At 56.0% G+C, this 22,580-nt stretch overlaps 1 protein-coding gene across 19 annotated transcripts in view; it reads left to right on the top strand.

Annotated features, from left to right (window-relative positions):
• The window catches only part of SRCIN1 (SRC kinase signaling inhibitor 1), a 71,143-nt gene that overhangs the window by 33,317 nt on the left and 15,246 nt on the right, over positions 1-22,580 (top strand). For 11 of the 19 annotated variants that reach the window (XR_004311852.1, XM_032457878.1, XM_032457887.1 and 8 more), the window contains 16 exons: positions 1,580-1,639; positions 4,186-4,209; positions 7,737-7,932; positions 8,553-8,751; positions 9,198-9,291; positions 9,781-10,643; positions 11,718-11,810; positions 12,058-12,101; positions 12,400-12,587; positions 13,725-13,900; positions 18,577-18,707; positions 18,812-18,959; positions 19,294-19,540; positions 19,984-20,218; positions 21,864-22,018; positions 22,326-22,478. Coding sequence is in view for 18 of the 19 variants with exons in the window: in XM_032457878.1 (XP_032313769.1) it covers positions 1,580-1,639; positions 4,186-4,209; positions 7,737-7,932; positions 8,553-8,751; positions 9,198-9,291; positions 9,781-10,643; positions 11,718-11,810; positions 12,058-12,101; positions 12,400-12,587; positions 13,725-13,900; positions 18,577-18,707; positions 18,812-18,959; positions 19,294-19,540; positions 19,984-20,218; positions 21,864-22,018; positions 22,326-22,478 (3,006 nt within the window). In the remaining variant the exon portion in view is untranslated. Of the gene's footprint in view, positions 1-1,579; positions 1,640-4,149; positions 4,210-7,736; positions 7,933-8,552; positions 8,752-9,197; positions 9,292-9,780; positions 10,644-11,717; positions 11,811-12,057; positions 12,102-12,399; positions 12,588-13,724; positions 13,901-18,576; positions 18,708-18,811; positions 18,960-19,293; positions 19,541-19,983; positions 20,219-21,863; positions 22,019-22,325; positions 22,479-22,580 lie in introns of all 19 variants that reach the window. The other 8 variants (XM_032457888.1, XM_032457877.1, XM_032457872.1 and 5 more) reach the window with 5 other exon arrangements.

Genomic DNA, 22,580 nt, shown 5'->3' with positions numbered 1-22,580 from the left:
GGGGTGCGCCCTCGACCCCGACTTAGCGGAGGTCCCGCAGCACACACCCCCACCTCACGCACTCTGCATCGGGAAGGGATCGGTGACCGTGTGGAGGGGCACGCCAGGGGAGGGGGTGGTCGTGCACGTGCGTCGAGGTGGGAGACCGGCGTCGTCGGGGGGGGGGGAGGAGTTGAGGAGCCCGAGCCTTGGCGGGGGGTGTGGGGCGAGTGTTTACGTGGACGCATGTTCACAGGAGTTGAGAGGTGGGTGTGTGAGCTGGGGCACGCGGAGCTAGGGGACTAAAGAGCGGGGATGCGACCTATAGGTTTTCCTCCCTCTCGAGAGGATGCGTCGTCGTCGTCGTCGTCGTCGTCGTCGTCGTCGTCGTCGTCGTCGGGGCTCGAGGTCAGGGAGGGGTCACGCACTCACCTAGCCTACAGGGCACGTCTGCCCAGGACTGAGGAGAGACCTCAGCTGGCTGCGCTAGGGCTCCCGAGGGACACGGCCCCACCCCTCACAGGGCAGGAGAAAGGGCCAGCTGCTGGCGGAGGGAAGGACACCCCCCCCCAACAGGGTGCTCAGGGTGGAGAAGGGAGGGAGTTAACTCCTTATCCCCCAGAAGGAAGAAGCTCTTTCCTCTACTCACCAGGCAGCTTGATGACCTTTGGCCCTGGGTCACCAAGAAGCTCCTCTTTGCAAATTTCTGAAAGCCTTGTCCCTGCAGAGTAGATGGCTGGTTTCCATCTCATCCTCTTAGAACACCTCTCATTGCCCCAGTTGCTGTAAGATTCTTCTCTGCAAGTGACTACCCTGGCAGGGGTTCTCCTACTCAACCCTTTCTTGCATTCACCCTCTCACTGCCCCCCACCCCAGCCTGTCTTTGAGTGGAGACAGCTTCACCCTAGTTACTAGAGGTTTTTGCTTGGGCTGGGGAGCCAGACCTCTCTTGGACCCTTCCTGCCCTCTGTCCTCCTTCCAGGGGTTCTCTGGTACTGGGGAATTCCCAGAGAAAAGACCTAGAAGGCTGAGCAGTGCTGGGTGCCAGGAGACAGAGAGATGCCAGACAAGCGTTTCAGAACTATCCCCCTCTGCCAGTGGCCTGTCCTGTTTTCCTGGCATTCATTCATGATCAAATATTTGTTGAAAGCCTACTATATACCAGGCACAGTGTGGGGCAGGGCAGGAAGACCAGACAACCAGGAACAGGGTGAGGAGTAAAGGGCGCTGGAGGCTGGAAGAGGAGAACCCTTCTTTAGCAAACAGGCAGAGCCCTCTGCTCTCAGTCACCCAAGGCTGTCCCACGGGCTTAACACCCTGGAAAGAGGCAGAGACAGAGGATGGACGGCATCCCTGAGGACCTCTTCCCATAATGGTTTCTCCCCTCCAAGGACACTGAGTTGCCGGGAGACTCTGTCTCACTCCTGGTGGGGCCAACAGGAGAGAGGATCATCCCTCTCACTTTCCAGAGGTGACGCAGGGGTGGGGTTCACTCAGCGTGATTTCCAGGCCAGAACCCAAAGTCCTAGGACTCTGATCTCAGCCGCCGTCTCAGTTCGCCAAGCACAAAGACAGCAACTCTTCCATCTTTACCTTCTAGTGGGACTTTGCTGGCCTGTCCCGTGGCAATGATGTCACCCAGTCCTCTCCCCGGACCCCAGTGAGTGATCCCTCCTTTCCAGGTCTGACTGCCCTGTGGATGTGCTCAGTCTTAGAGTGTGAGGCAGGCCCATGTTGAGGGCATAGCTAGTGTGGCTGTAGCCAGGCCCCATCCCTGTCTTCCTTCCAGAGATATGAAGTGGGCCTCAGCCATCTTCACGTACTGAGTCCCAAGTGTTGACTTCTGGGGGCTGGGGTGGGGAAGATCTCTGCTTCTTTTGAATCAGAAGTTGACCTACCTGACACGTGATACCTGGGACATCATGGACATCGCACAGTGGCTAAGGTGGCCAGAGGCACCATGACCTGGCTAGCTAGGGGGTGGCGGGATGAGACTTTCTCTTTGTATGTGTACATACAGTGAGTGTTTTGCTTTTGTGTTTCTGCAGCTGGGTGTGTGTGTGTGTGTACATATGTGTGAATGGGAATCCATGTCTCTGTGTGTTTCTGTGATTCGTAGGGGCTAGGGGTGTGTGAACGGTGCCAGCGCCTCTGTGATTCTGACTGGAGTGGTGCTTGTGGGAGTGTGTGTGAGCAAGTCAGTGTCCTGTGTGTGGGGGTGCATGTTTTATATGAGTGGGGGTGATCCTCATATGAGTATCTCTGTCTCTGAGTTTCTGTTTGTTTCTGGGGTTGTTTATAACCGTGGAGGGCTTTTCTCCAGGGGCGTGTGTCCTTCTGTAGGTGTGTCTTTGTTGCTCTGGGTGTGTTTATAGCGATGTCCTTATCGGACACTGCCTGCGAGTCTGCACGCAGCGCTGTGTGGGGCCTGGTGTTGCAGGCCATTCTGGGTGGCCTGTGCATACACGGTGTGATGGTGGTGGTAGGTGAGGGATGGCCACCTTCTCTGCAGAGCTGTCCATCGCCGCCGGGGCTGCAGACATGACTCTCATCATAAACCTTCCCATGCCCTCTGCCTGGGTCTGCCACGCCCCCCTCCACCTCCACGTGTCCACTCCCCCGGCTACCCCTCCCCTTGCCAAGGCCACAGGCAGCTGTGACTAGAGCCTGTTACTCCAGCCCCTCACCTCCCCTCCCCTCCCCTCAGCACCTGTGGTTATCCTCTGGCACCCATGGAGGTGGCATGTATCCACACATTGTTCCAGGCACTGGTTAGGGCACAGACTTTGCTGTCCCCTTCCTCTGCCTGGCATGTGACTGTTATTTTGCATCTCTTGGAGTCCTGCTCGGGGGAGAGGTGGGGACTGTGGCCCAAATGGGACTGTCCTAGTGAGTAAACCTCTTCATCCCAGCCCCAGCTTGGCATCCCCTCCACCCTAGAGATCTGAAGCCTCCACCTCAACAGTGCCCCTCCCCAGCTCCTTCCTGCCATTCATGAAAGTATTCAAGTGACTCAGGACATCCTGCCATGGTGTCCTCCCCCCATCAGGGACCCGCAGTGTCCCTCTGCCAGTGGCTCTGAAGCCTAGGGAATCTTGTCCGCTGGTGCCAGGCACCCCAGGGCCAGGCCATCTGCTGCCTCTGTTTTCCTGCTGAGGCTGGCACCGGTCAGCAGGGTGCCCTCAGCTTTGCCAAGAACCAACTCAGCCTCCAGGCCACTCCTCCCTTGTCCTAGGCCATCTGGAGGGGCCTTCTGGTCTCTAGGGAAGTCAGGGTGACCCTAGGTCATTGTGAGTGAGGGGGAACCTGAGGCCCCTCATTCTAGGGGAGCAGGGAGCCCTCCTCACTCATCTGTCCTGCCACAGGACACTGCCATGCTGCCTTGATGGCCACGGCTCCCCATCCATTGCCTGGTGCTGTGGGGTAATTGGCATGGTCCACTTTTCCCTGTAATCCAAGGCCATCATGTTATACAGGCCTCCTTGCCCTGGCCTTTACCCCCAGCCTCCTTCTTCCACTCCCTGCCCCATCAGCCCTCCTGGGTCCAGTTCCCATCCCACTCTGTTTCACTCAAATGCTTTCTGTTTGTCCACCCAGTCAAGTCTAAATACTTTAGCTTGACATTCAAGGGCACCCTCTGGCCCCAGCCCCCTCTTTGCAGCCGAAGCTAGGCTATTCCCTCAACACACTCTCCATGTGCCCACCCCAGGCCCTTGCCCATGCTGTCCCTCTGCTCAGCCAGCCTTTCCTCCCAATCTCCAGCTGCTCATTTTTCAAGGCCCAGCTCAAATGCCACCTCTTCCTGGAAGTTTTCCCTGGCCCGCCACAACCAGATGCCATTACTCTGACCCCGCAGCTCTGCTTCATCTCTGCCAGTATCTTGTGTGTTCCTTCCGTCACGGTCATCTGCGTCTTTTCTTGCCTGTAATTCTCCAAGGACAGTTACTGTGACTAGATTGCGTGGCTTATAAACATCTGGGACGGTTCTCCCCTGTCCCAACCAGCAGGCCTGGAGCCTGCTCAGGGCCATCCTGAATCTCAGTAGAGCATGGGATGTACCAGGCATTGCCACCTTCCTGTTCACGGGAGGGTGGAGGGCCCACGTCCCAGGGCTGAGTGCTGAGCACCAAGGGTCTCTAACCTATCCCTCGTCCTCCTCTCTCCTCCCAGCCCCTGCGTAACCATCTCTTCTCTTATTTCCATCAGCAGCCAAACTACTGGAGTTTCAAGGTCAGTGCATGGTGCTTCTGCTTCTGTGACAACTGCATGTGCTGTCCCGCCCCTGCCCCTCCCTGCCCACGCTTTGCACAAGGGTGTGCATCTGCAAGGTGTGGGCGGTGGGCCTTGGGGCTGCAGGCTGTGGCTGCTGCTTTGAGAGAGTCTGGGTTCGCCTGCCAGGGGCTTGTGGATCCAGCATGGGAGTTTGTGCCACTCCTGCTAGAGATCTGGGCTGGGGATACTCAGGCGTTTCCCTGAATAAGACAGGCATGTCCGCCCCCCAGCCTGGAGAGACTGCTGGCTCTGAGGGAGGGCCCTGTTCTTTGAACTCAGATTTCATCTTCCAGGGAGGCCCTGTGACTATGATGGGTCCCTCATCCCTTTCCGACTTTCCACTTTGGGGAGCTGGTCAGTGCCCGGCAAGAGACTCAGAGCCCTGCACTCCCAAACCTGTTGCCCAAGTGGAGGGCTGAGCTCAGGGATGGTGCCTTCCTGCCTCCTCTGGAGAGTTTGGACTATCCACAGCCTGAGAGGCATCCTACTGACCCCTGGGGGGAGCACGCCCCGGCACCCAGGCTCAGAACCGAACAGAGTTAGACTGCTGCCTGTGCCCTGGAGTCTCCGGCCCCTCAAGTCCTGGGCATCATGACAGGGGTGGGAGGCAGGTGTCATCTTGCTCCAAGCATCTTGTCTGCATGCATCATCCCAGAGAGAAGTCCTTGAATCAGAGAATCACAGAATCATGGCATCGAACATATAGCCTTTTTAGAGGAAGCAGTAGAGTGTAGTGGTTCAAAGCATGGGCTCAGGCCCAGTCTGCCTGGTGGGAATTCCAGTCTGCTACTAACTAGCTGGGTGACCTGGGGCAAGTTACATAATTTCCTGGCTTTGGTTTCTCCTCCATAAAATGAAGCAATATCTGCATCAGAGAGTTTTTATAAAGATAGAAGAAATGTAAGATCGAATGTCCTAAGCACAGTGCCTGGCTCATAGTGAGCCTTACCTCATTAGCTGTTAGAATCATGGATACCGACTAGACTCCCAAATCAGAACCACCTTGGGAACCTGTCAAAAACCTTGAACCTCAGACTCCAACCCCCAGAGATTCAGATTCTATGAATGTGGGGCCCTGAAAAGAGTGGTTTTAAAAGCACTCAACTGATTCTGCTCCAGTCTGTGTACAGCTTTTGGGAACCTCAGCTTCTAGTCTGACTGCCCCTACTCAAGGTTCCATCTGTCTGATCTCTGACCAAGAGTCATCGGCTTCTCCCTGGAGCATCTACAGGGACCGGTGCTCACTGTTTCCCTCTTTGGGAAGCCCCTTCCTATCTTTGGAGAGCTCTGCTTGAATTACTGTTTTGTTCTCTTGTCATCTCCCTTGTAGTGAGGAAGTCCTTCTGGATGTCTCGGTTTTTTCTGCCCTGTTGTCCCAACCTAGGGCTGGAGAGAAGCGCTAATGGGCTTTCTCTCTTCTCAAAGGGTTTTCTACAAAAACTGAGAATGGAAAGGTGCCTAGAAGACCAGGATGGAGGCAGGAACTGGCGGGGCAGGGAATGTGGGCATCTCTTCTCCCAGGATTCCTTGGGCAGGGGGCTGCCTTCTCAGGCCCTAGGATCCCTACCCCACTTCATTCTGGCCCCTGTTCCATCTTCTTATTGGCCACTCACTTGTGTCCCCGCCAGGCACTCTGGCTACCCCTACGCTTCATCCCTGTTAGCTGCCTTATTCTGCCTGAATTCTATAGCCCCTCATCCACACCAGCCTGGCAACCACTGACCTTCCAGTTGCCTGGCAACCCCATGACCATCAGACCAGGCCTGTTTCCCCACACAGCAGTGAGACAGAGGGCCATGGCTGGCACTGGTGATCAGCCTAGAACTCAGCTTCAGGGTCCAAAGTCTGGGCACAGACATCCCCCAAGTGGGCCCAGTTCCTATGCTGCCTCCCTCCTCCCCAGACCCATGCCCACCCACTGGTCAAGGAATTGTGCTTGAGGCTGGATGCCCATTAAGGTCCTCGAATCTGACCTGCTACATCCCTAAGCCCTTGAGGCCACTTTGGGGACAGCTGGGCATATTGCCCATCAGAGGAAGATGCTCTCTCTTTCTGAGAGTACTAATCTGATTGGAACATTAAATTGAGTTAATCTGAAAATGGAGATTAATTAGGGGTTAATCAGGATTTGGGAAAGGAGGGAGCTTAGGAGGAGAAGAAATGACTCCTTTTAAGAGAGACTTTTACTGTCTTTTTAAGTTATAAATGTGATATATTCTGACTGTGCAAAAGTCATCCAGCAGAAAAATGTGTAATGTAAAAAGAGAAAGCTCTGTCTCAACCCCGAAATAACCAATGTTAATGGTTTTGAGTGATTTGTTGTTTAAAACGGGCAGTTTATCTTATAGAAAAATAAATTAGGCAACATGATTTTTTCTTGATAATATATATATATTATACATATAACACAGGTATATAATGTTACATAACATAGAATGATGTAGATCTGATTCCTTATCTTTCTCCCTATTTAAATAAATGAGTTTCCAACAGCAACCAGGTTTGAGGGAAGGGGCTAGGGCATACTGTCAGGAGTGCCCCAGTGACAGCTCTGCTTCAGCCAAAAGTAGGCTCCTGAAGTGCAATTGAAATCCTGGTCACCCCTCCCTCCCTCAAAGAGAGTAATTGAGCTGTCCCTGGGGCAGGGAATGGTCCCTGGGTGACACCTTTCCTAGCCTCAGTTGTAGCTTCAGGGCAAGGAGCTGCCCTGCTGGGTACTGGAGGAGGCCTTTCCAGGAGGCCAGCCAGGCAAGGTGGCTGTGTGGCAGCATGTGCCATGCAGGGAGGGGCTGAGGTCTGGCACTGATGCCATGTGCTTGTGTGGACCGCACTGGGCTGAGCATGCGCATTGCATGTACTAGGCAAGTAGTCTGTTTGAAACTGAGGTCCAGCTAGCTTTGGGAGGTTTAGGGTGGTTTTCTCAGTCGCCCTAGATCCAGGACATTGTGCCCACCTCTGTAACTGCTCATGCCTCCCAGAGCTGGGATCCTGTGGGCCGTAGCTCTCTATTTCCTCCCTGGGCCCTGCTTCCCGCTCCCACCCCAACCCTCTGAACTCCACGAAGTATAAATTCACCGCTCACAAAACCGCTGCTTAATTAATGTCTGGAACTAATGCCCCAATTTGCTCAACGATTCTGCTGCTCACCTCGGTGACAAATTTGTGTTGTTGTTCTTTGGGAGCTCAAAATAGCAGGTGTGCCCATGGCTCCGGCTCAGATGGTTTCTGATCTGGCTTCCCAGGGTGCCTGAGTCCTTTGCCCACTCCTTACCTGCTGAGTGTCCCAGGGAGGCTAAGGTCCCAAGAGGCTGGGGAACTCTCCTGCAGCCACACAGCGAGTCTGGAATCCAGGAGACCCCTGTGGGTGTGTGGGGGGTGGTGTGGGTGTGTGTCTCGCTGGCTGGCTGGGGCTCCCCTGGTTGGGAGCAGTGGACAGAGAGAAGGGGCTCATGCCTGGTTCCCCTCACCCGGCCCTGCCCCTGCAGACCCGCAGCTCGCGCCACACTCAGGGAGCCCAGCCTGGACTGGCAGACCAGGCAGCTAAGCTGTCCTACGCCTCGGCTGAGTCACTGGAGACCATGTCAGAGGCAGAGCTGCCCCTGGGCTTCAGTAGGATGAACCGCTTCCGACAGAGCCTGCCCCTCTCCCGCTCAGCCAGCCAGACCAAGCTGCGCTCACCAGGTACTGCCCAGCTGCCCTGTCCATCTTCCCTCCCAGCCACTGGCTCCTCCCTCTGCTCTGCTCCGCCTTGGAAACCTCGTGTCCTCTTCACTACCCAGCCTTTCCTTAACCATCTTTCTATGAAGCCTCTGGCTCCCTTCCTCCCAACTCATGCCCCTGGCAATCTTCTCTCAGAGCCTCTCCTTCCTCAGCTTCTCTCTTCCCAGCCTTCCTCCACCTCCCTCTTCCCTCACTTCTCCTTCCCTCAGCATCCCCTGCATCTGCTGCCCTCTCTTTCTCCAAGCTTCTCTCTCTGTCCCTCTTCAGCAGCCCCTCTTTCCTTCATCCCCTCCCTTCTCACCTCTCTCCCCATCAGCAACGACTTACTCTGTTTCTGCCCCACCTGCTCCTGCCTCCAATTCCACTTCCTTGTCCAGACTCCAATCTGCCTAGGGTCGGGGAGGTGCCTTGAGAGGCCGACAGCATGAGGAGTGCCTGGGTGCACCTGCACTCTGGGGCAGCGTCTGGCCTCAGACCCTGCCTCTGCGGGACCAGCGAGGCTCCCAAAGGCTCCCTGGGCCGGCGACGTGGTGATGGTAGTGGTGGTGGCACTGACAGAGAGCCTGGCGTCTCCTTCGTAGGGGTGCTGTTCCTGCAGTTCGGGGAGGAGACTCGGCGCGTGCACATCACGCACGAGGTCAGCAGCCTGGACACGCTGCACGCACTCATCGCGCACATGTTCCCGCAGAAGCTCACCATGGGCATGCTTAAGTCGCCCAACACAGCCATCCTCATCAAAGACGAGGCTCGGAACGTCTTCTATGAGCTGGAGGATGTCCGGTGGGCGTGGCCTCCGGGGGGATGGAGTGGGCTTCCCCCATTCTCCTCCTGGGGCAGGGGTGGGGGTCTCGACTCCGCAGGCCATTCCCCAACCCGCTCCTGACCCAAACTTAGCCCTTCCCATCTCCTCCCGGAGCCCTGCTGCCCCTCCCCTTTCTTCGGTCGCTGGCCCTACCCTCCCCTTTGTATCTTCCACCCCTGCTGGTTGGCTTTGGTTTGAGCTACCTTGAAAATGGCGCGTGAGGCCGAGGAGGTGGGCGGGTGGAAGCTGCTGGGTGTGGGTGTTGGCAGGCAGCCTGAGGCACGAGAACCATTGAGCAAGTATTTAGGAAGGGGTTGGGGCTCCTGGCCCCTCTTGCCACTCTTCTTTCTTCTGCCTCGAGTAGCTGCCCCTCCTTATCGTAGGGCTGGGGGATGGTGACCTTCTGCACCCCTCCCTCCCCCAGGGACATCCAGGACCGCAGTATTATCAAGATCTATAGGAAGGAGCCACTCTACGCCGCTTTCCCTGGCTCACACCTCACCAACGGGGACCTCCGGGTATGGCTGGGGATGCCCAGGGCATTGGGGAGGCTGTACAGAGCCTAGTCACATGTCACCGGGGACCAGGGCCAGCTTTGGAGAAGGGAACGTGGAGGCTGAAGCAGAGGGTGGCCTCCATTAATTGTGGGGTCATGGAGGAGTCCCTCCCTTCATCTGCCATTTTCCCCTCTTGTCCGATCAAGATCGAACAGCCTCTAAATAGTGTTTGAGGCCTCTCTCAGGAACCACCCTTCCGTTTTTGCTTCTCCATCCCTCACCATAGGGTGGCTGGGGGTTGCTCCTCTTGTGCCTCTCCACCTGCCACTTCTTCCCCTGTGCTGGGAGCCCTGATGGGAAAGGGGCCCAAGGGGCAGCAGGAGGGAGGGAAGGCAGAGAACAGAAGGGACTTCCTAAGCGTCAGAGGGGAGCCGCTGGCTCCTCAAGCAAGGGGCAAGAGATCCCTTTTGTGACCAGTCCTGTGGGGTTCCGGGACTGTCTCCTGCACAGAGAGAGATGGTGTATGCGTCGCGGGAGTCATCACCCACGCGGCGCCTCAACAACCTGTCACCGGCGCCGCACCTGGCGTCCGGTTCGCCGCCGCCAGGGTTACCGTCCGGGCTGCCGTCGGGGCTGCCGTCGGGCTCGCCTTCGCGCTCACGCCTCTCTTACGCCGGGGGGCGCCCGCCCTCCTACGCCGGCAGCCCGGTGCACCACGCGGCGGAGCGGCTGGGAGGTGCCCCCGCCGCCCCGGGAGTCAGCCCGAGCCCCAGCGCCATCCTGGAGCGGCGCGACGTGAAGCCGGATGAGGACCTGGCGGGCAAAGCGGGCGGCATGGTGCTGGTGAAGGGTGAGGGCCTTTACGCCGACCCCTACGGGCTGCTCCACGAAGGCCGCCTGAGCTTGGCCGCGGCCGCTGGCGACCCGTTCGCCTATCCCGGCGCGGGCGGCCTGTACAAACGCGGCTCGGTGCGCTCGCTCAGCACCTACTCGGCCGCCGCGCTGCAGTCCGACCTGGAGGACTCGCTGTACAAGGCGGCGGGCGGCGGCCCGCTCTACGGCGACGCCTACGGCTTCCGCCTGCCGCCCTCGTCGCCGCAGAAGCTGTCCGACGTGGCGGCGCCCCCCGGAGGCCCCCCGCCGCCGCACAGCCCCTACTCGGGGCCGCCCAGCCGCGGCTCACCGGTGCGCCAGTCCTTCCGCAAAGACTCGGGCTCCTCGTCGGTCTTCGCCGAGAGCCCCGGAGGCAAGACCCGCAGCACCGGGGGCTCATCGACGGCCGGGGCCCCGCCTCCCGAGCTCTTCCCCGGGCCCGGAGAGCGGCCGCTCGTTGGGTTTGGGTCGCCTGTGCCAGCCAAGGATACGGAGACCAGGTGAGGGACGCTCGCGAGGCTCCGGGCTGCACGGGTGACGTGGGGAGAAGGGCACAGCCGTCTGTGGCTGATTGTGTCCTGAACTCTGAAACCCGGAGTCCTTTGTAGATCCGAAGTAGTCTTGAGGGGTCGCCAGAGTATCTTGGATGTGACAGGGAAGGCACTGGAGAGACGGACGTGCCATTTCCTGTCTGCCTGCAAGGCCTGAGAACTGGACAAGAGGGCCCCAGACAAGGATTCTAGAGACCTGGGTTTGCATCCAGGCCATAAGACTCAGTTTCTGCAACTAAAATTGAGGCTGAAGCAGCACTCTAGTGCCTTTCCTGCTCAGACACAGAATGTGAGCCATGAGAGCTGTCCAGCACAGGGCCGGCTGAAGTCCACCGGGGTGGGGGTGCTGGTAACACATTTCTTTAAGTAGCCTCTCAGCTAGGGAACTCTTGTCCATCGTTCAGCTCCCTCCTAAGGGTATAGGGCTGGAGGAGGTAACCAGGGCACTGATCTGCCCTACTCTGCCCTCACGTAGCAGTGCTGAGAGATGAGGAGAAGCCATTTATTCACACAGTTCTCTTGTGGCCTGTGTGCCAGGCACTGCACTGAGCACTATCTATGCCAAGTTGGGCAAACCAGGTTCCTGCCCTGTCTAGTGAGGGAGACACAGTAGAAAATATTTGTTCTTCCCTTGGGAGGGTGTACACAGACTCCTCAAGGCTACTGGGGACTCTGAGATGGCTTCAGAGAGGAGGCAGGGAGGAGGGCATGCCTGGCAAGGGGAAAACATGTGCAGATGCCTACAGAGGCTGCGGTGGGGCCCAAAAGGGAGCCAGTGATGAGAGATGAGGCTGGAGAGGGTCGGGGGTGACTGTCATATGGTGAAGGGCCTTACCAATTTTAGGTGAGGGGCTGTGGGCTTGATCCTTAGGCATTGGGACCCTTTGAATTGTCTGTGTGCTGGCGGCTGGGGAGGGAATGTTATTTCCTGTAATTATCAATTATCAATTCCAAGAATGGGGGGCTCAGCAAGAGGGACCCTATGTCCAGAGAAGGGGTTGCCAAAGCCACCATCTTCTCCAGGGAGCGCATGGAGGCCATGGAGAAACAGATTGCCAGCCTCACAGGCCTGGTGCAGAGTGCCCTACTGCGAGGCTCGGAGCCTGAGACCCCCAGGTGAGGCTCTTACCCCAACATCACTGCCAGGGCCTGTGGTTGGGGCAAGAGGAAGGGAAAGTGAGCAGCAGGAGCCCTGGACTAGGTCTGCTAATGTCTCGTGTTGCCCTGAGTGAATTCCTTTCCTTCCCTGGGACTCTATCCTGAGATCAGGAGAGTGGAGGAGATTATGTTAAGGTCTCACCCAGCTTCGATGGTTTGGGGCCAGCCTGGATCCCCAGATGGCAATCTTTTCCTTGTGCCACAGTGAGAAGATTGAAGGCTCCAATGGAGCAGCCACTCCCTCAGCACGTGAGTGACCCTTCCCCCATCCCCCACAGGTCCTTGCCCTTGCCTCAGATTCTTAATCTGTAAAGTGGCTACATCACTAGGCTTCAGTGGATAAATGAGTAGTCACCTTAGCCCAAGATGTCTTTGCTCTGGTGCTTTGCTCCCCACAGAAGGGCTGACCACTTCTTGCGGCAGGGAGCCAGAGCCATGTCTCTCTCTGGCTGCTGTGTGGGGCCAGGAGTGGGGAGAACCTTGCCCTGGCCCCTCCCAGGCTCACAATTTATTTCCTTTCTCCCATCTTCGTGGCTCCTCTCTGCAGCCTGCGGGTCAGGCAGCCGGAGCAGTGGGGCCACCCCAGTGTCCGGCCCTCCCCCACCCTCGGCCAGCAGCACCCCTGCGGGACAGCCCACTGCCATCAACCGTTTGCAGATGCAGCTGCACCTGCGTGGCCTGCAGAACAGCACCAATGACCTGCGTAGCCAGCTTCAGCAATTGCGGAAGCTCCAGGTACCACCCACTCCGGGGCCTGGCCCCGTGCCCTGCCCCTTCAAACCCCGCCCCGCCAGAACCCACTCACTTGCGCCAAAACTCCTTCCCCAAAGTCTGTCCCAGCCCGAGTCCCTCGCCGCTCACTGTGCTGCTCTCCGAAACCTTCCTGGAACTCCCGACACCTCGCTGAATCTCTACTCCATCACCTAGCCCATCCCTCGCCCGTTTTCCTCTCACTGAGCCCCCTTTTCCCCTTCCCTGAATCCTCACCGCTCTCCTGGAGTCCACGTCAGTAAGTCCCTTCCTCCTGTCAGGATCCCGCAGAGCTGTCCTGGTCCCTTTCTACCCCGCATTCCTTCCCCCTTCTCCTCCCTTGGCCTGAAGCCCTTCCCCCAGGTCCCCTCAGCTCTCCCTTCCTGAGCCCGCACAGTCTTCCGGAGCCTGCCCCGCCTGGCAGATGGTCCCACCAGTCAGGAGCCTGGCATCACTGTGCCCGCTCCTCGAGAGGGCCCCAGGGCCCATCAGGTGAGAATAATGAGCAGAGACAGGCTGGAGAATGGGCAGAGAGATGCCATCTGGGCAATGGGTAAGATCTCACCCAACCCCACCATTGTCCCAACTCGGACTTAGAAGTGGGTTCGAACGTTTAGTTTCCTGTCCCAGCCACGGAAACTCTTATCAAACCTCAATGCTTGAGTCCTTCATCGAAGCCACAGCCATGCGGCCGCAAGGTGGGCAAGGCCCTACGTAGGGCCACCCCTTGCCCCCCAGATACTTTTCTCCCGTTCTCCTGCCTCTGGCTTTACCCAGAACATAACCTTGTCCTCCGCTCTTCACCATCTTACCCCTTCGCCGCAGTTATCGGCTACAGCCATGCAGCCGCACCCTCAGCATGGCCCACCTTGGCACTCCTCCCTCCACTATCCCCAGGCTGTTCCCCTCCTGCCTCTATTCTTCCCCAGAACTTAGCTCTCGGCCTGTGCCCTCCACCAACCCACCCTTTCACTGCTGCTCAGGCCACAGCCGAGTAGCCGTATCTTCTGTGGAGCCCGCCCGGCGTCGGGCTGTCCTCTGCTCGCCTCCTCTCGGCCCGCTCCCTGCTGCGCGCCTCCTTTCCCTCCCACCCCCGTCCATCCGTCCATCTGCGTCCCGCAGCTACAGAACCTGGAGTCGTTGCGCGCGCTGCTGAAGGGCACGGAGGCGGAGCTGAGCATGCGCGTGTCGGAGGCGGCGCGGCGGCAGGAGGACCCGCTGCAGCGGCAGCGCACCCTGGTGGAGGAGGAGCGGCTGCGCTACCTCAACGACGAGGAGCTCATCACACAGCAGCTCAAGTGAGGCGGGGCCCAGCTTCGGGGGGAGGGCTTGGGGTGCAGCTTGGGTGGCCCGAAGCCTGGTTCCCGGGGAGGCGCAGCTCCCTTCCTTCTGAATCACAGGTGACGATGGTCTGTTCTGAAGCCTGATTTCCTTCTCCTCTGTGGCCTGATTTTTCTGTGACCCACAAACCTGTGACTATCTGGCACAATTCCTGTTTTCTTTTTTTCTGGCTTGATGCCTGCTTTTGCTATGGTCATGCTTCCTAATGGTCCACAGTCTGGCTCCCCTGTGGCCTGCAGCCTTACTCTCATGTGGTCAGCTACCTGGTTTCACTCTGCCCTCTGTCTGCTTTCATTCTGGCTTGCGACCCCAGAGTAGAGTATTCAGGTAGAGTGTTCAGGTGTTGCCAGCTTGTTCAGCTTGGTAGTGACTGGCCACAGTTGCCACCACTCCAGTTCTCTGATCTCTGAGACCAGAAATAGCCAAGGAAAACCCTCCTCCCATCCTAGTGCAGCTGAAACAGGGCTCTAGCTTTTTCAGAGGAATGAAAAATAGAGAACCACCCACCCCCAAATGCTTAGACACAGAAGGGTTAACAGAAGATGGTCCTCTGATCCAAATTTAGCAATTGGATGTCTGGCCAAGATTCGATTGTCTGGCACCATTAAAGGGAGGAGCTGCCTTAAGCTGTCCATCCACTGAGTGAGTGGCCCCAGCCCACTGCAGCCTTCCCTTGTCAGTCCCTGGGGTCTGAGACAGAGGCCCTGCTCCTTGCTCTGGTTTCCCTCTTGGTGGCCCAGGATACAAGAGACCTGAGGTCCCGCTCCAGCACTGTGAGGCTATACAATCAGGGCAGCGCCTGCCCTTCTCCACGCTTTAGCATCCTCTGTGCCCAGTATTAAGAATTTTTGCAGTTCTTTCCAGAGAGTGTTTGAGTTCTGCTGGTCAACAATGTGAATCCAGGAGAGGCTGCTTAGAGGAGCCCAGCTTCCTCACTAAGTCATATTTGTCTGTACCTCTTGCAAGGGGCTCCTTGAGAAGGCCCCTGCTCCTTAGCCTTGGGCCCACAGCTTGGAGGTGCATGGGTATTTCAGTGAAGTACGGGACAAAGATTCCCATAATGAAATAAGGGGCCATTGCACTTAGAAATCAGCTGGTGGCAGCCACTACATCACTCCAAGTGTGAAAACTGAGAGACAACTCCAGTTAGATCTCCAAGTAGACTGGCAGCTACCAGACCCCCTCACCCAGGGAATTCCATTAACCCAACTTTCCTGTCCTCTCTTTGCCCCTTTTTACTCAGCACAGAGGAGCTGGGTTGGAATTTTCAAAAGGAACTTTACTGAGACATAAAAGGAAAAGGAAATGAAATGTAAAAGTACAGAGGCAGAAAAGATGAAAGGCCATATTTATGCTGCTGTCATATGAGTGTCTGGTCCTCAGCTTCCTAGGGGTATCTGTTCTCCAGGAATACACAGACTTCCCACCTGCTGCCCTGTTCTCAAACCCATTGCTCAGTTGGCTTCCTTGAGAGAGCTTGAGGGCAAATATGTTGCTTCTGGCAGGATCCTCAATCTACTTTGAAGGGGATTCCTGCCTTTTTTGGGTGGGTCCTGGGCTGCACACCAGCCCTGAAGTGGTTTTGCCTTAGCCAGGATGGGCTCCCTACCTCAGCTCCCACAGCCTCCCCCGGCATTGGGTCGACCAGCAGGCCCATCCTTACCCCTGTTCTGGCTATAGCCCCTGTATACTTGCTCTTGTTGTGCTACACTTTGCGTCTTCCTTTTGCCCTGTCATCTTGCTGGAAGTTAAAGCTGATTCTGTGCTTCATTCAGCTTGTCTCATTCACCTGTCCTTCTAGCCAAGCACTTGAGCTCTGTCCAGACATTACCCTTAGGGGCAGCCTCTGCTGACTGAGACCTTTTGACCTCTAGAGCCTAACTTGGCCTAACCAGGGCCAGCTTCATAGGCATGTGAGCTGTGTAATCACCCAGGGCTCCACATGTAAGGACCTATGCTTAGTTTAATGCTCTGCTGTTGCTGTCTTGAAATTCTCAATTTTTAAACTAGAGGCAAAATCTTCATTTTGCATTAGGCTCCCCTAAATTGTATAGCTGGTTCTGTCCTCACAACTCCTTCAGGACTAAACCTGAGTCTGGAGAGCCCAACCACCTTCTGATCACAATGTCTAGACTTGCGCTGATCTGAGCCTGCTCAGGTTAGGAGCCCCAGAGCTTTGGTAGATTGCATGATCAGAAAATTGAGGTGTTAACTGAGCCTAAGGGGGGCATAATCCCTTCTGCCTGAGAGTTGCAGTGTTATCTCCTCCTAGAGGCTTACCTGAGTCTTCTTTTAAATGAGGGTGATGTTTGGGAGTGACCATTTTACAAAACTGGCCCACCCGGAGTCAGTCAGGTATTACCCACAGCAAAGGAGAGTTGTTCTTATTCGTGTGGCCGAGCAAGGGCTGGGCAGAGGAGTGGTGGGGGGACAGTGGATGGGTGTGAGGTGATGTTAGACCAGTGTGGGAGTGAGATGCAGCAGAAACCAATGGCTGAAGTCAGATATGAGTAGATCCTGTTTTGCCACAAAACAGTTGTATAATGTTGGACAAGTTACTTAATTTCCTTGAGCCTCCTGTTTTGTTTGTTATGTCAAAGCCTATTGTCTTTGTTAGGGTAGCTAATTAATTAGTTAGGATAGTTGTTATAACAAATTGGATAGTGGTTTAAAAGTAATTGACATACCTTTGAAACAACATTGGTGGCTTAGCAGAATGGCCTTCCTCTGTGTAGTCATTCAGGGACCCAGGCTAACAGAGGTTTTGCCATCTTCAGTATGTGCCTTCCAAGATCATCCACAGGGTCATTGCTTTTCAACCAACAAGAAGGGGAAAAGAACTTGGAGGAGCTTACACGGGAGGATTTTAGGGACCAGGATTGGAAGCAGCGTGTACTCCTTCCACTCAAATTCCATTGGCTAGATATCAGATGTTAGAAGGACCACTTCTAACTGCAAGGGAAGCTGGGAAATGTAGTCTAGAGTCTGAACTACTGTTTGTCTGTGTGTAAACTGGAAAATAATGGTTCCCACTCACAGGATTTGTTGTGAGGATTAAATAAGGTCAAGAAAGTGAAGAGCTGACTGTGCACCTGGCATGCCGTAAGCACTTAGTCCAAGATAACTTTAACCAGTAGAGCTGACTCACAGGATTTTGTCCTTGGCTCCAATGTAGTCTATCTTTTCACCCGCCAGTTGGATGAAGATGTATAAAGCGTGCTGATAAGATTTGCTGATGACACAGAGCTTTGAGGGGGAGCAAATCTGTTGGATGGTAGAACTGAGATTCAAAAGTTGTTCCTACCTGGATGGCTGAGCTGAAATCCAACAGATGGGATTTGACAGGAATGTATGTAAAGTCCTGCATGTGGGTCAGGGATGTCACTGACACAAGTACAGAACTGAGATGACCTGCCTGGGCAGCAGTTTCTTCTTACACTTATTCATTCACTCCATAATTATTTCCCAGACATCTATTCTGCTCCAGGCACCATGCCAGGTGCTGGGAATCAGAGATGAGTCAGGAACATATGATCTCTGCCTGCCTGGAGCTACGTAGCCCAGTGAACAGGGGCTCCAGGGGCTTGGGGGGCAGGAAGCAGACCCCCAACCCCAAGTGTAGGGAATGGGAGACAGGGTCCTATTGAGAGCTGAGGATGAATGGGAATTAGTCACGTGTGGAGGGGGTTGGTAAATGGAGTGTTCTAGGCAGAGGAAATGGTGTTATAAAGACCCAGGGAGAGCAGCGCATTCAAGGAAACTTCTGAGAAATTCTGGATGATTCTAAACAGAAGCAAGCTTGAGGAGGAGGACAGGGGATGTGGCTAGAGGGACAATAAGAGCAGCCCCCAGGCACTGGTCCCTTGCATTAGCTCATTTAATCCTCACAATGGCCCCAGGAAGGAGGAACTCTTACCATCCTCATTTTTTGGATGAAGAGTTTGACGTCTGGGGAGGGTTGGTAACCTGTCCAAGATCTCTGCTGGGTTGAGCAGAGCTGGGATTGAAATTTGGATCTGACTCTGGGGTCAAATTTTCAACTACAACCTTCCTGGCCTTTCTTGGCTGCATTGAAGGGTTTGGATTTTTAGCCTCAGACTGTCAGGATCCATTTTGGGTTCAACACAGCGGGTGGTGACTTGGTCTGATCTACATTTTGGAAAGATGTGGGGTTTTAAAATGATACAAGCTTAGCATAAACCATCTGAAAAATCTAAAGTAGCTTTTTCTTCAAGGAAAGAGGCTGAATGTCTGGATCATTTGAGAAAAGGTAGATGGATGTGGCAGTGCCACCTCCAAGGGGCATATGCAGCCATCTCCAGTTCTCTGAAAAGCTACCAGGTTCTCTGCTGCCTCCTTGGCGTAATGAGAATTGGAAGATGCAAGTTATAGGAAAGGAGATTTGGGCTGATATTGCTAAAGAACAGAACTTCAAAGAGGGGACCCAGGGCATGTCAGGGAGTGCTTCTGAAGTGTCATCTCTGAGGTTTGACTTTCTGGTTTCACTCAGGCATGTGGCCTGGTGGATGGCTTAATTTTGACCTGACCAGTGGCCTGATTTCTTTCCAGCTGCCCAATTTCAGGGGGCTGGGCTGGGGCCAGAGGATCTGAAAGGGTCTTTCTGTGGCTGCAGTGACCTGGAGAAGTCAGTGGAGAAGATCCAGAGGGATGTGTCCCACAACCACCGACTGGTACCTGGGCCCGAACTGGAGGAGAAGGCGCTGGTGCTCAAGCAGCTCGGGGAGACGCTGACTGAGCTCAAGGGTGAGCCTGGGGGCCAGAGAGCGTGGCTCCGCTACTCCCACCCCAGGCACTGCACCCCCTCCTGCTGCTTATCCTCCCCAGCTCACTCCTTCCCCTCCCCTCAGCTCACTTCCCAGGCCTGCAGAGCAAGATGCGGGTAGTGCTGCGTGTGGAGGTGGAGGCAGTGAAGTTCCTGAAGGAGGAGCCACAGCGCCTGGATGGGCTACTCAAGCGCTGCCGTGGGGTCACAGACACGCTGGCCCAGATCCGAAGGTCATTCTATCTCTGACCTCTTATCTCTGACCTCCCAGGGGGGTCACACACTGGGCCCAGATCCATAGATCAGCCTGACTTTTTATCCCAACTTCCCCGAAGGTCTCTAGTGTGCCGCCTGTATCTGCACCTTGCCTCTGACCTGTGACCCCTCGCATGTTGTAGGCTTGGCTCTCCCATAGGCTGGGTGCAGTCACTCCTCCCCAGGCCCTTCCATTTGTCCTGCAAGACCCCAGTGCCCTCCTCACACCCCACCTCCCTCAGGCCAGGCTCCCCTCCCGTGGGGCCACCACCCTGCTGGCCTCACAGCTGCTCCCAACTCTCCCAACCCCAGGCAAGTGGACGAGGGTGTGTGGCCACCCCCCAGCAACCTCCTGAATCAGTCCCCCAAGAAGGTGACAGCTGAGACTGACTTCAACAAGAGCTTGGATTTCGAAATGCCACCCCCCAGCCCACCATTGAACCTCCACGAGCTGAGCGGGCCAGCCGAGGGAGCCCCTCCAACCCCCAAGGCGGGCAACCCCACAAAAGGCCTGGATGCTCCTGGCAAGAGAAGCGTGGACAAGGCTGTGTCTGTTGAGGTGCTGGGCCCGGGACGGGGAGGGGCCTGAGCTAGGCTCACATGTTCTTGCCGCTGTCTTAGGTTGGGAAGTGCTGATGTGCGGGTACTTTTTCCTGGGGAACAAGAAGCATATTGAGGGTGACATTAGTCTGGCTGGACAGAAAAGCAAATTATAAACCTGTGATAACTGAGGCCATGTGGTGTTAGCAGAAGAATAGATTATGTGCTCAATGAAACAGAATAGAATGTCTGAAGGAGGTCTAAGTTTTTCCAGGGAGTAGTTTATAATGACGATGGCATTCCCAACTCCCAACTTCTCCTTGCAATACTCAAGGAGAAGCTAGAGTGTCCTCCAGGGACCAGACCAAATGGGAGGCTTCCTTTCCGTTCCTTGCATGTGTGGCTGAGGCAACAAAGGTCCAAGAGTCCTTTCAGTCCTGACTGTTACCCCCTCCTCTCAAGGCTGCCGAGCGGGACTGGGAGGAGAAGCGGGCAGCCCTGACCCAGTACAGTGCCAAGGACATCAACCGGCTCCTGGAGGAGACACAGGCGGAGCTGCTGAAGGCCATCCCTGACCTGGACTGTGCGAGCAAGGCCCACCCGGGCCCAGCCCACAGCCCTGACCACAAGCCCCCCAAGGTCCCCCACGGCCAGAAGGCGGCCCCCCGAACAGAGCCCAGTGGGAGAAGAGGCTCAGGTATGGGGGCAGGTAGGGGGCTGACGAAGAGCCCAGAGGGAGGGGACTCCCATCTGTGGGAGTTCTCTGGGTGATGGGGAAGGCACTTGGGAGTGAGCCTCTTTGTGGTCGGGTTGCCAGAGGAGGGAGGTGCTGGCCTGACCTTCAGCCATTAGGGGGAGACCCAGCAGGGTTGGATAGCAATGGACTCCATCCAGGGATTTCTCCACTGCCCTGGCTGCTGCTGAGAGGACCACCCAGGGAGGAGGGGCAAGTCCAGGCAGAAGGTCATCCACCTGCACGTTCTGACTGAGGATGTGCTGGGAGTGAGGCCGTGCCGAGATAGGCTGCAGCGCTGAGTAATACCAACGTGCTTCCAGTGCTCCTGAGCCTGAGAGCTCACAAGGGAGGCACAAATCCCGGAACCAGAAATGGCAATTGTCATTCATTCATTTATTTATTCCTGCCACGTGTATTTGTTAAGCACTTACTATGTGCTGGGTGCTGGGGATAAGGAGGTAAGACTGCTTGTTTTCAAGGAGCTTGTGGATGAATAATACTAACATTTATGCTTGTCAAGCACTTACAGTGTGGCCAGAGCTGCTCCAAATGCTTTCTATTTGTTAATCCTTACAATTTTGCAAGAAGCCCAGGAGGCAGAGACAGTGATTTTTCCCATTTTGCAGATGAGCACACTCAGGCACAACATGGTTAAGTAATCTATCCCAGGCCATACCAGGTGTGTAAGCCAGAAATAGGATGTGAGTAGTAGATGCAGCCGCGGAGGTGCTGTGCTGTCCGAGAGGAGGCCCTGGGAGGGCAGGAAGGGCCTCCCTTGGGAGGAGACTTTCCATTGGAGTCTTGCATTTCCCTGGCCAGTGAGGGCATTCCAGGGTGAGGGAGCAGCATGTACGAATGCCTGGAGGTGTGTGTTTGGTGTTACCCAGTGGGTGCAGGCCAGGGAGTAGCAAGTGGAAATGAAGCTGAAAGGTTGGCAGGCACAGAGGGTGCTGGGCCAAGGCCAAGGAACTTGGACGTGGTTTGGGTTAATGGGTAACTACTGGGGATCAAAAGTGGAGGAATGTCAGGTTTGAGTGACTTTTCTACAAGTTGTCCAGGAAACAGTGCCTCCCTCCCCAGAAGAAATGGGGAGAGGGAGAGCCTGGTGGGCCGGGTCAGACTCTTACAATAGTACTAAAAGTGCTCTCTCTTGATGGAGAAAGGATGCAGATCTGAAGATCTGTGCCAGGGCAGGGCTGAGGGGTGGGCAGGCATGAGATGGATTAGAGCAGCAATTCTCAGAGTTGAATGTGCATGTGAAATCACCCAGTGATCAGCTAGAATGTGGATTCTGATTCAGCAGCTCTGGGTGGGGACTGAGCTTCTGCATTTCTAACAAGCTCCCAGGGGCTGCCAATGTTGTTGGTCCACGGACCACTCTTTGAGTAGCAAGGGATGAGAGTTCTATAAGAGGTGTGACAGGGCCTGGGGCTAGATTGCGTTGGGAAGTAGGAGAGAAGGAGGAGGGGGCCCATGTCTTTTCCCCTGAGCTTTCCTCTCCCTTTCTCCCTGGAGGAGGAAGCAAATGTATCCCCTTGAAGTCAGATGTGGTACACAGACTCCAGGGTTACAGTACCCTGACCCCCAACCCCTTGGCTGCCCGCAGATGAGCTGACAGTGCCCCGCTACCGCACAGAGAAGCCCTCCAAGTCGCCCCCGCCACCCCCTCCCCGCCGGAGCTTCCCCTCCTCCCACGGCCTGACCACCACGCGCACTGGAGAGGTTGTGGTCACCAGCAAGAAGGACTCTGCCTTCATCAAGGTACCACTCCCACCGTGGGTAGGGGATGAGGGGGTTGAGTCGGGGGGATGCCTGAGATGGCCTCTGGATACCCTCTAGTGTGGTCCCCTCTCTCAGAGGAAGTAGAAGAAAAGAAAGGAGGCTGGCCAGGGGTGACTCTACTTCTGGCTCAGGCTTCCTCCTCCTTCCATCCTGGCAGGGGACAGAGGAAGCAGCAGATGAGTTGCTGGGGCAGGTGGGAGATAGTCCGGAAATGGTAGGGCCTAGGAGGTGAGCTGGTGCTGGAGGAGGGCAGAGCCTGGTCCTGATGGGGGCCGGGGCCTTGCAGAAGGCTGAGTCTGAGGAGCTGGAGGTACAGAAGCCCCAAGTGAAGCTGCGCCGGACCGTGTCGGAGGTCGCCCGCCCAGCCTCCACACCCCCCATCATGGCCTCTGCCATCAAGGATGAGGACGATGAAGACCGCATCATCGCAGAGCTGGAGGTGAGTCAGGGGCACACCCAGACCCCGAGTCACCAGCCAGGCCCTACCCTCTTCCCTGCCAAGCGGGCCCCAGGGCGAGGTGCCCAGACTAGGACAAGGGGA

Source organism: Camelus ferus, chromosome 16 (assembly GCF_009834535.1).
Source record: "Camelus ferus isolate YT-003-E chromosome 16, BCGSAC_Cfer_1.0, whole genome shotgun sequence".
Lineage (NCBI taxonomy): Eukaryota > Metazoa > Chordata > Mammalia > Artiodactyla > Camelidae > Camelus > Camelus ferus.
Note: the sequence above shows the minus strand (reverse complement) of the source record. Positions and strands in the feature narration are given on the sequence as shown.